At 48.3% G+C, this 11,972-nt stretch overlaps 1 protein-coding gene across 1 annotated transcript in view; it reads left to right on the forward strand.

Annotated features, from left to right (window-relative positions):
- SF3B3 (splicing factor 3b subunit 3) overlaps positions 1–10,421 on the forward strand; it is a 29,632-nt gene extending 19,211 nt beyond the window's left edge. Inside the window, exons 17-26 of the mRNA XM_071567299.1 lie at positions 168–322; positions 1,413–1,587; positions 2,209–2,414; positions 3,247–3,403; positions 4,725–4,850; positions 5,914–6,126; positions 7,079–7,177; positions 7,594–7,737; positions 8,414–8,518; positions 9,528–10,421. Of these exons, the coding sequence (XP_071423400.1) occupies positions 168–322; positions 1,413–1,587; positions 2,209–2,414; positions 3,247–3,403; positions 4,725–4,850; positions 5,914–6,126; positions 7,079–7,177; positions 7,594–7,737; positions 8,414–8,518; positions 9,528–9,668 (1,521 nt within the window). The 3' untranslated portion in view covers positions 9,669–10,421. The remainder of the gene's footprint in view (positions 1–167; positions 323–1,412; positions 1,588–2,208; positions 2,415–3,246; positions 3,404–4,724; positions 4,851–5,913; positions 6,127–7,078; positions 7,178–7,593; positions 7,738–8,413; positions 8,519–9,527) is intronic.
- Positions 10,422–11,972: the final 1,551 nt, after the last annotated feature.

Consider the following 11,972-nt stretch of genomic DNA (forward strand, 5'->3'; position numbering starts at 1 on the left):
AAAGCAGGCAGTGTCTCCACAGGTGTGCTCTGAGCTGAGTGGGAAGCACCCAAAGATTCAGTTGTTGTAGTGGGTAACAGTCCAGGCACTGTGTATCCATTCATATTGTGTGGGGTGCACTTGCCTCCATCCTCCACCTAATAAATACGTTGCCTGTCTTTCCCAAGGTGCTGGCCATGTCAAGCCGTTCCTGGCTTAGTTATTCCTATCAGTCACGCTTCCACCTGACTCCCCTGTCCTACGAGACACTGGAGTTTGCATCTGGTTTTGCTTCTGAGCAGTGCCCCGAGGGCATTGTGGCCATCTCCACAAACACACTGAGGTAAGCACTGATACATAAATAGTTCTGGGCTGGGATGCCAGTCAGGCAGAGCCCTGGTGAATTCCACCAGACACTCAAAAGGAAGAGGTGAAGTGACTTAACCTCAAAAAGACCTTAATTTTTACTTGATTATGGATAACGATTTGACAGAAAGACTTGGGTAGGTTTCAGAAAACAGACAATACAAGGATAGTTGTGCTGTCAAAAAAGAAGTAGGCTGTACTTCTCAGATTTTTATTTTCTAGCTTTTTTAATTAACAAGGGGAATTCCACGTTATCCTGAAATTTTCTGATCCTTAGAGAGGGAAGATTTTAATAAATGTGAACCAATTGTGTATTAGGATCTTGTGGTTTGTGATCTGAATTGACTGCTTTGAAGAGAATAAACGACATGATTTTAGAAACCAGAGGCATGACTGGGATGTATTTGTTGCTTTTTTAAAAAAGTTCAGCTGAGATACTAAAAAGACAAATGAAAATAATGGACCACAAATTCAGGAACTCTGCTGTATGCGCTTGAACAGACACTTTTTTCATATCTGTCCTCATTGAATTATTACAGCATTCATTGCTTTTAAAGGAGTCATTCTTTCTGGAAAGACTTGTGGTTTTTAGACATTAAGTGCCAGAAGAACTGGCATTTCATCTGGCAAGTCACAGGAAGAAAGAGCTGGCATTGCATTTTTGGTACTCTTTTAACTAAAGTGCCTCTGAGGAGCATTTGATACCGTGTCAAAGTCAGTGTCACATTTAGATGCAGAAGTGTTCCCAGGCATGCTCTTCCCTTCTTCCATGTGTTCTTTGTTTCTCTTGGGATAGACTTGGTTCAGCACTATTCAGAGCATACCCTGGGACAGTGAGAGCCCTAAAGGCAAGGGCCTCCTGCTTGCAGCACACACCTGTCCCACAGCGTGGGCTCCCACTCTAGGATGCCAGTTTTGCTCTGCTCTTTGGGGCTGTGTGCTAGTTGCTTTGTGGCCTAAGAAAGCTGCTGCTCCTCCCCAACACTATCAAAGAGCTCAGCTCCACTTTTCTTTTGGACAGCTGTTTTTATACCCTCTTCAACACATGTTGCATCTTTGTCCCCCAGGATTTTGGCATTGGAGAAGCTGGGAGCAGTCTTCAACCAGGTTGCCTTCCCATTGCAGTACACACCCCGAAAATTTGTCATTCACCCAGAGAGCAACAACCTGATCATCATTGAGACAGACCACAACGCTTACACAGAGGCCACCAAGGCGCAGAGGAAGCAGCAAATGGCTGAGGTAATTGGGGTGTAGGACAGGTGCACACATCTGTTCCCTGGAGAAGGCTTCTGCAGCAGGAAATACTTCCTGCTGATTAATTCCCAGCTGCCATTGCCTGCAAGGTCTTATGCCCTGTGTGAAGGCAGGGGCTGAAGGGAGTGCACACCTGCCTCAAAATGCAAATTTCAGTAGATTACACCACTTCCCAGTGCTCCTTTCTTTGCCTGTTGTTAGGGCAGGCTGTAAGAACCACGTAGTGCAGGACAGTCATGCTTGTCTAACACCATTCTCTGGGATATCTGTGACAGAGAATGTTTGCATTTCAGTGGATTGTTTATTTTCTTCAGTGTTGTTTCCAGACTTGTTGGTTTGGAGAAACTGCTCCGCAGACAACTGCCCCTTGGGCAGGGCAGAGTCAACACTGCTGTGCTCTGAGCTGCAGAACCTTCCTGGGGAATAAGCTCAGGGTGGTGGAAGCTTTGGGACCTAATGGCTTTTTTTGCCTTCACAGGGCAGTATCTTGCCCTGGAATACCTGGGCTTAGGGGAAACAGGGAGGCTGTGTTCTACACAAAGCATCAGCATGCTGGGAAAGGAAATCACTGAACTGTTTTTTCTTCTGTCTTTTAATGTGCCGTAGGAAATGGTGGAGGCGGCGGGTGAGGATGAGAGGGAGTTGGCTGCAGAGATGGCTGCAGCCTTTCTGAACGAGAATCTTCCCGAGTCCATCTTTGGTGCTCCCAAAGCAGGAAATGGACAGTGGGCTTCTGTTATCAGAGTGATGAACCCCATCCAGGGCAATACGTTAGACCTGGTGCAGCTAGAGCAGAATGAAGCTGCCTTCAGGTAAGAAGCATTGCTGGATGCAGCAAAAATCTCTGCTTGTGGTGAGTCTCAAGTGTTTTTTTCCTACTGCTTAGCTGTTGTTGAGCTGAAACCCAGATGCAGCATGTTATCAAGAGACTGGCTTGAAATTCCAGAAGTGATTGTCACGTGGTTAAAGCTTTTGTCTTGCCTTTACTTCCCTTCCCACCCTGATCTTGTCTGTATGTGGCATTAAGAGGTGGTGATGCTCCAAATGTAATTGCTGAACCCCCAATGCTTAAAGAACAACACAGGGATGTACATTATAGATAACAGATCAGGGAACAAGAGAATGTGCTGTTATCTCTCATTTCCCCTTCTCATCCAGATAAACTGAGGATAAATTAAATAGAAAGGAAGTGTTAGAGGACTGGAGTGGAAAACCAACACAATAAGCACAAAGGACAGTGAGTGCCTCAGCAGGTAGAGTTAGGTCATGTTAGTCCAAAAGGCTGACTGTCATGTTTTTCCCAGGATTTCCAACCTGGCTTAGACATATACTGGGCAGGAAATAACACTGGAAGATAAGGAGAATTATGTGTTCATGTCCAGATTGTAACAACCTTTGAAAAACAGCTTCTAGTGGAGTTTTGCCCATCACTGGGTACTGTCCAGCCTGTGAAAGTGTAAAAGTAGCACTTTGGGCATTGTGAAAACATAAAATGCTTTGGGTACATGTGACAGCTGAAACACAGAGAGTGGAAGAATCAATCTCTGCTGAGCCAGGTGCAGGCTGTGCTGTCAGGGAATCCAGTCCAGGTGTGTGGCATTAGTGTTGTGATCACACTGACCCCCTGGTGTGTCCTGTCCCCAGTGTGGCGGTGTGCCGGTTCTCCAATACTGGTGATGAGTGGTATGTGCTGGTGGGAGTCGCCAAGGACCTGATTCTGAACCCACGCTCCGTTGCTGGGGGGTTTGTCTACACTTACAAGCTGGTGAACAGTGGTGAGAAGCTGGAGTTTCTGCACAAGGTGAGGGGGGGTGATGGGCTCATTTCCAGTGAGGCTGTTGGAGTAGCTCTTACTTGACTGAATGCTGTAGTAATGTTGCAGTATTTGGTGTATCCTGGGTAAGATCATTGTGCTGATGTTAAACACTGGAAGCAGCCTTGGAAAACATCGGCTGCCTGCTACAAAATCACTTGGTACATCTTTTGCAGAACTGAGGGTTGAGCACAGATCTCCCAGAGACCCAGTCTTACCCATCTGATTGGGTAAATGGGAAAGGAGCAGTGTTTTTCATGCCCCTGTTAAGGAGGGGAGGGAAACAGCTATGTTTGCCTTTTGGAATATGAGCTCAGAGAGCCACTTGAGCACTTGTTTACAGAGCAGATTCATACTTGGGTCACTTGAGCCCTGGTGCTAAGACTGTCAGTCCTTGGCTGACCACATGAAGTTGGTGTAAGCTGCCGTCTTTGCTTGGAAGCTCTTGGGTTGTGTGTAGAAATGATTAGTGACCAACTTGTTTGACAGGTCTCGGGGGCTTTAGCAAGGATTTCAGCAGAAAAAATACTGTTCTCCTTCCCACATGCTTCCAGAGTGGCTCAGATTGGAGCAGATGAATACATGGAAAGGAATGTTGTGGCTTACTCACTTTCTGCTGGTACAGTGTGTGGGTTCTGTCCTGGACCAGGGCCTTCTCTGGTGCCACTAAACACCCACTGGGAAGTTTACTGAGCTGATGTTGTGAAATAAACTGCTCTTAGCCAGTGCTGCCAAACTACAAATTCTGTAACTGGAAGCTTTCTCCATGTTCCCTTTTCTGCTGTGGCTGATCCTTTTGGATTGATTAGTGGAGATTTTTTAACCTTGTCTGAGTTACTGGCGTTGTGGCCACACTAGTTTTCCACATGTAACAATTTCTTTAGTGGCAGCATCAGAGTGTTTGTGGCAGATGGCTGAACGAGATTCATGCCTTTGTTTTAAAAACTGAAAGTCTGAGTGGATTTAGGCAAAGTCTAAAGACTTTTTGCTGGATCCTTGTCTTTTTTTGCTGCCTGTCCAGTGTGAGGTTCTTGGAGCAGTCCTGCACTTCAGTTAAGGTACACTGCCAGCAGTGTGTTGTCTGTGAGTACCCAGAGCTCTGTTAGTTGCACATGTGGCAGCTGTTGAGAGGCTGCAGAGGACCAACCTCTTGCCCCTCCTGTGGAAGGCTGTGGTCAGCCTTTTGCATTGAAGGCCTTGGTACAGGCCAGTGAGCTTCAACCATACCATTAGCTGAATCTATTCTGAATTTTAGGATAAAGTTAGCTCTGTTAGTGGAGGTCTCACAGTCTTTGTCTTCCCTCTCTAGACCCCCGTGGAGGAGGTTCCTGCAGCCATTGCTCCATTCCAAGGCCGAGTCTTAATTGGAGTTGGAAAGCTCTTACGTGTGTACGACCTGGGCAAGAAGAAACTGCTTCGGAAATGTGAGAATAAGGTACTGACTTCTGTTCTTGTCCAGAGCTGTCAGTTTGGAATGAGTGATGCTTTGTAGCAGGAGCAAAACATGGGGTTTAGCTGCTACTCCAGCCCAGGTGTGCCTGTACCTTGCTGGGTGCATATGTCTGGAGTGATGCTGAACTGGACTGGACTGTTGTGCTGCCCCTCTGTACCCTGTGCCCACATCATTTTCTCATCACCACTCAGACAGTAGTGTTGCTCTTTGTCCCAGCTCAGTGCAGGCTGTTACTGGCTGCTTGCAGGAGCCTATACAGACTGTAAATTGGCTGCTGCAGATGTGAGAGGTCTTACCCAGATAAAAGACAATTACTGGAAATGTTTCCTTAGGCTGGGTGATCAGCAGGTGGGAGACAGAAGTTGGAGGGTTCATATAAGCACCTCATCAGATCCTCAGTGTTGAAAAGGGGGTTTTCTCCTTGAAGTAGATGGTACTTCTTGCTGAACGTCTCTAGTACTTGAGGAAAAAAAATGCAGAGCATGGTTTTCTAACTCTTAATTGCCTGTTCCTCCCTCTCTCTTCCAAGCTGCAAAACCTGTGCCAGTAGCTCATTACTGCACAAAGGAACTCCAACAAGCTCACAGACAGACTGGAAACTTGTAGGGAAACATTTTTATGTGTTGTGTGGTTTTGTTTGGATTTTTTTTCCCCTAAAACACGACTCACGTGAAAAATGGAAGCTTTTCTCCTTGGGCCTTCCATGACCACGTAGTGAGGGGACACAGAAGCAACACCTGCTTGCAGGGGTGCCCTGGCATCTCCAATCATGGGCTCACCAACAGAACTTGTTCTCTGTACATTACTCATGGGGAGCAGACTGAATACCGTGTGATGCCTGTTAGGTTGCACTATGTTGATGTTATATTTAGAGTGGGCCTGTAATATGGCAGAAGTGTGAGGTAGTTTTGGAGGGAACGATGGGAAGTGGGGAGTAAACTATAGTTCAAAGGGGGGAATCATGTTTCAGTTGAAGTAGAATAGAGCTAATGGGTTATGCTTCCCTGTTTGAAGCATTCGGGTTTTGTCCTTTCTCTCTGAAAAGCATATTGCCAACTACATCTGTGGGATTCAAACTATTGGACACAGAGTGATTGTTTCAGACGTTCAGGAGAGCTTCATCTGGGTGCGTTACAAAAGGAATGAGAACCAGCTCATCATCTTTGCTGATGATACTTATCCCCGCTGGGTCACTACTGCAACTCTCCTGGATTACGACACTGTGGCTGGAGCAGACAAATTTGGTAACATCTGTGTGGTGAGTGTGCCTCAGAGAAGATGGGGCTTTTTGGATGTATTTTTCCTCAGAACAGCCATGATTTATCTGAAAAGAATGAGAATCTGTCCTTAGCTGGAGACAACGCCCTGTACCATTGACTTGTTTTTATGGAGCGACTGGCTGTCGTCATAGTGGGCTGCAGTTTATCAGTTTGTTAAATGGAGCAAACAAGTTAAAGCATCAGCAAATCATAAACATATTTTTGTAGTGTCCAATATTTTGTGTTGAAATTGCCTCAAAACTTGCAGTGAATAAGCCTTGAAAAGACACTTGTGACTGTGAAAGAGGGCCCATGAGAACTTGAGTCAGAGTTATCACTGACTTTTTCTGACTGAACCTCATTACTGGCATTTAGCTTTCTCTGTCAACTTCCTCTCCAAGGTTTGTCTTTGTCAGTGCTGACACTTCCCCACTTGGCTGGATTTCACCAGGGGAGGAGGAAAGAATAGATGGTCTTTCTGGCAGAGCTTTGATCTCTCTCTCTCTCTGAAGCGTGCTTGGGTGCTTTGGAGTGCAGAGTTCAGCAAGTGTCAGATGCTGCGCCTGCAGGATTTGGCCAACACACACAAATCAGTCCTCTTCAGTTCTCCTGCTCCACATTCATCGAACTGTTTCTTTAGTGGCAACCACCTTCAGATCAATTTGACCACCACTCCCAAGGTGATGTGCAAGTGCCAGGCCAGGCAGATGCTGGTCATAAAGTCCTGCCCAGGATTTTGAGTAATGGGCCATTGCTCTTGACAACACAGTTGTCATTTAACGCTAAAGGCTGTGTTGGAGGGGCAGCTGGGTGATTTTGCTGTAAATATAAAGTGATTCTTACAGAGTCCACAAAAGCAGCCTTTCAGAAAGCACAAGTATTCTCCAGAGATAAGACACTGTTTCTCTGCAGCTTGTTGATCTTTTTTTTGTTTGTTTGTTTTCAATGCAGGTGAGATTGCCTCCCAACACCAATGATGAGGTAGATGAGGATCCCACAGGCAACAAAGCTCTCTGGGACAGGGGGCTTCTTAATGGAGCATCGCAGAAGGTAACACTTTGTGGGAAGCACATGGTTATTGTGGGAAAAGAATGCACTGCTTTTCTGTGAATGGCTCTGCAGTGTTGACCAGAAGGTATATTGGCAGTTTTGCTCCTCTTCAGTGTGCTGTATTGTGGGTGTTCTGTTTTCACCCTTTCTGGGAGTCAAAATTCAGATTCTGAATCGCAGCTGAAGCCTGGTGGTGTTTGATGGAAGCAGCTCATTTTCTTGCTGCTTTCCCTCATTACTTGCATCCGTTTGTCCAGCTGAGTTTTGCCATCTGGTCACAGGTGGAAGGCACTTCCTCTCTGGAAAGGCATTTCAGAACTAGCGGGTGGCCAAATTTATTCTGCTTTCCTCTCTCAAGCCTTTTGATGCTTTTGTATAAGCTGAAGAAAAAACATGCTTCTGTGTTTGCCTTTCAGGCTGAAGTGATTATGAATTATCACGTGGGAGAGACAGTGCTTTCCTTGCAGAAGACCACGCTGATCCCTGGGGGCTCTGAATCTCTTGTCTATACCACCTTATCAGGGGGGATAGGAATCTTGGTCCCCTTCACTTCCCATGAAGTAAGTAAGCCCAGGCTGCAATCTTGCTGCATTTCTGTGTGCTCGTCCCCAGCCAGTGCATTAAATGTGCTGTATCCCATGTGATTGTGTGATGCAGAGGGGAAGAGGAGCTTGCTCTCTTCTCTTTCTGCATGGCTTCTGTTAAGAGTTGGCAGCTTTTCTTGTTGCACTGCTGTTCCAAACCAGTTTGTGCTTCCGAGGAGCTCTTGGGTGGTTCAGTATCTAAGGAGGAGTCCTTTGGCCTTGGCATGCTTTGTGTAGCCTCTAGACTATTGATTAGGCACCCCTCTCCATTTGTTGTGGCCTCTTGGAGCAGTGGGTGCTAAGACATTCCTTCTTGGAGCTGCACCTCCATGCTGCACAGCTGCTCTGTGCCTTAAATCCTGGCCAGGGTGATTCTTAGCTCTGCTGTGGGTGCATGCTGTGGGGAAGTGGTGAGGGAGTAGCTGTGACTTCAGCTGCCACATGCAGGGCTTCTCTGACAGAGCCTTGAAAACACAGAACCACAGAATGGTATGAGATGGAAGGGATATTTAAAGATCATCTCATCTGGTCCAGCCCCAACTGCCAGTGTGATGGCAACTTTCAGTCAGTGCAGGAGCACCTGTCTGGTGGGTGTTGTCTTGCTTTGCCAGTAGCACCAATGTGTTCTCTTAATAATCCTTAATGTCCCCAGGATCACGACTTCTTCCAGCATGTGGAAATGCACTTACGGTCTGAGCACCCTCCGCTCTGTGGACGAGATCATCTCAGTTTCCGCTCCTACTATTTCCCGGTGAAGGTAGGCCTGAGCATTTAGGATCAGCTGGTTGTGGGGTGCAGAGTTGCTCGAGGGCACAGAGCTGTCTTGAGGCTGGCAGAACCGAGTCATGGTTGCTGTTCAGTAGGGAAGACTTGGGGCAGTGTCAGCCAGGGCTCATATAGTGCCTGTGGTAGGAATTGACACTGGCTCTTGGACAGCACTCTGTAAGGACAGCAGTACTTAGCACTTAATACTGTGTCTGTTTTGGTTTCTTGTCATAAGCCTCCTGAGAGCTGGTCCTGAGACTCAAGCCCAGAGCTGCTGCTGCTGCTTTTCTCTACACCAAAGCATCTCCTTTTTCCACGAGGAGAAGCAGCATTACATAGCTGTTTATGTGGCTGAGTCAAATTGGATGCTGCCTTGGGTTATGTTTTTTCCACTATCATTGAAAAGGGAAATCTAAGAAACAGCTGTTCCTGCCGATTTCTGCTTTTGAGGAATCATTAGAAGCTGTTGACTGCTAAATGCTATGACCAGAAGGGTTCAGACTACTGGACCAGAGTAACTGTGTGGTAACTACTACCAGAATAACATGTGTAGAGTCAGTCAGAACACTGTCTCCCAGCAGCTGAAGCTGCCCAGGTGCAGAGGGTGTTCTTGTACTAGAGGAGCTTGAGGCTGACTTGCAGAGTGCACAGCCTCAAAGATACCTGGCTGAAGCTCCCTTTCAGTCATTGCTCACAGCCTTCCCATCTTTCCCAGTGCAGGGCTCGAACCCAAATGGATCCCTCTTCCTTTCCTGTGTATGATTCTTCAGCTGCACCCTTCAGCCTTTTGGGTTTCTCTTTCGTTAATCAGGCTGGCCAGTAATAATTGTGATGCTAACTGCTGCTATTCAGCAGATGAGGTCACTGAACATGGTCTTGTTTCCAGGACAGGATTAAGAAGCTCCTGGGTACAAACTGTTTGTGGCCATTTTTCCCCACTTAGGCAGGGTTCAGTGCCTCTGTGTGGTGTTAATTCAGTGCTCTCCTCCTTGCCCCTCCAGAATGTGATCGATGGGGACCTGTGTGAGCAATTCAACTCCATGGAGCCAAACAAACAAAAGAATGTGGCCGAGGAGCTGGACCGGACCCCACCCGAGGTATCCAAGAAGCTGGAAGACATCCGCACACGCTATGCTTTCTGAGTGGCAGCTGACAGGGGCAGAACAGCTCATGGTTTCTCTGGATACATTTCCAGGCACTGTTGGGAAGAGGAATGTGTGCTTTTTTCCCCCTTTTCAAATATTGATTTGATCCTCTTCGTTTATGTTTCAAAGCAACGTGACTTCAGTAAATACAATATCAGCTTTTAGGTCTCCCGACACATCCTCTTGCGTATGTGAAGGCTCCTGACATTCCAGCTTCCAGCCAGAGCAGTTCTCTCTTGGGAAGTGTCCAAGGCAGGATGCAGACTGATCCTCAGCCCCATCTCCTTGTCCTCCCTTTAGGATGGGGGAGACCATGGGTGTCTGTAGAAAGTCCTGTAGGGCTGATCCAGCTGAGTCTTTGTCGAGTCAAGTGGGATTTGTGATTTCCCAGTGTTTTAGGAAAGGAAAGAGCTGTGGCATAGTTCAGTATTACCAGGCTCTTAATAGTGTTCTGGGCTTTCACTAGCCCAGGGAGCAGCTGATGGGAAGCCTAGCTGTGTGGAGGGTGTAACTGTCACACTTGATTTGAACGTTTTCTTCTGAATTGCAAAGCGTTTTTTGGACTCACCATTTCTGACTGTTTTCCCTGTAAATAGAGTTTTGTACAATGTTGACTCTCTTGGGGGTGGGGAAGAGTGAGGCCTGAGTCTGGGACTTGATTTGTTTCATAATAACTTTGGCAAGAGAGTGTTGTCTCCAAGCTGTGACTGTGAGCAGCACATGAAGAATAAAAGCCTGTTTTTTTCACTACCCTGGCGCTGGGGCTCTTCTTCGCAGCAGCTGCTGCTGAGCTAGCGGAAGGGGAGGAGGAGGAACACAGAAATGAGCACACCCTAAGCCCCGTGCCCTGCACTCCTGCAAGCACCTCGCTGCCCTCCTATGCTTTCTGGAGCTGGCCCTGTGCCTTGCAGCATGTCCTGAAGCCTTGGGACACACACAATTCAGGGTACGGAGAGAGGGAAGGGAAGAGTTGTTTCTCCAGCCCTTCCAAGTCATGGCTGAAGCTCAGGGCTCCTGTGTTGCCCATTGAAGAAGCAGCAGGTTTGAGAGGGGCAGATGCCTGCCAGGAAGGCTGGGGAAAGGTCCTTGTCCTGGCAACCTGAGCAGTCTTCTGCAGAGGCTCTGAGCCAGAGGACCACACAGTAGGTGTTCTCTGGTTCTGCTGAGTTGTTCCCTGCTTACTCCTGGCCAGTCGCTCTGCTTGAAGGACTGAGATCCTGTGGGCAATGCAGGTGGCCCATGTCCTGTTTATGTGCTCCCTTTGAACAGCCTCCACGTTCTCCAGTGTGTGTGCTACGCAGGGTGGGGGCAAACGTGCCCTCCTGCCCTGTTCTTTGCACCCTCCTCCCCCCTCTCCTGCCTTGGCTCGTTCTTACAGGCCTACATTGGCAGAGGCTTAACCCAGGGCTGCACCCTTTGGTTCTGGCAGGGCACCCTGAGCCCCACCCATCCTCTGCCGGGGGGCCAAAGGGCTTTGTACTCCCTTCCCTGGTCTCTGGGGATGGTTGCATCAGGGGAGTGGCAAAGGGGACCTGGGCTTTGTGCAGTCCATCTTCTGGCTTGCCATGGACTTTGGATGCCCACGCAGTGCTCCCCATGTTCCCTGCCCCCTTGTTCTCCCTCAGAACATGATGCTCTGCATCAGAGAGTGCTTCCAGCAGAGTTCTAGCTGCATTTGGCATTTGCCATGTTGGTTTCCCTAAGAATGAAAGTGCTGGTGAGTGGTGTTGCTTGGGATGTTCCCAAGCTGGTTCCAGGTGCAAGAGTTTATTTCCTTGCCTGGGCCTGGTGAATAATCTGCCTTCAGTGCAAGACAAAGTCTGGGAGGGGCTGAGCCCCAGTCAGGAGGACCCAGTGAGCTGGGGCGATCTGGCTGAGCCCCCAGATCACATTCACCTGACAGGGTGCTGTGTCCTGCTGATGAGTGGGAGGGGAGCTCCTGAGGATGTGCGCTGGGAACTGTTTGCTTTGGGCTCAACCCAGCGGTGTTTTCCTGCTTGCTGCAGTCAAGGAGGCCAAACCACCCCCAGCATAGTGCTGCGCAGTTCTGCACTTTCCCTTCTCTTCCTCGCCCCATCCAGGCTGCCAAGCTGATGACTGCGTGGGCAGGGAATGCTATTAAATGGCTTCCTCCAACGACTACAGCAGCTGCGGGCAAAATCCCTGTGGGACACCTGTGTGAGGAGCTGGACCAATTCCTTCCCTGCTCAGAGCTGAGCATCTTGCCCCCAGCCGGGCCCTGGGAGGGAGGCAAGGGCTGTGCCTGAGGCTGGCTGGGACCAGGGGAATCTTGGCAGGAGC

This window comes from Pithys albifrons, chromosome 12 (genome assembly GCF_047495875.1).
Source record: "Pithys albifrons albifrons isolate INPA30051 chromosome 12, PitAlb_v1, whole genome shotgun sequence".
Classification (NCBI taxonomy): Eukaryota; Metazoa; Chordata; class Aves; order Passeriformes; family Thamnophilidae; genus Pithys; species Pithys albifrons.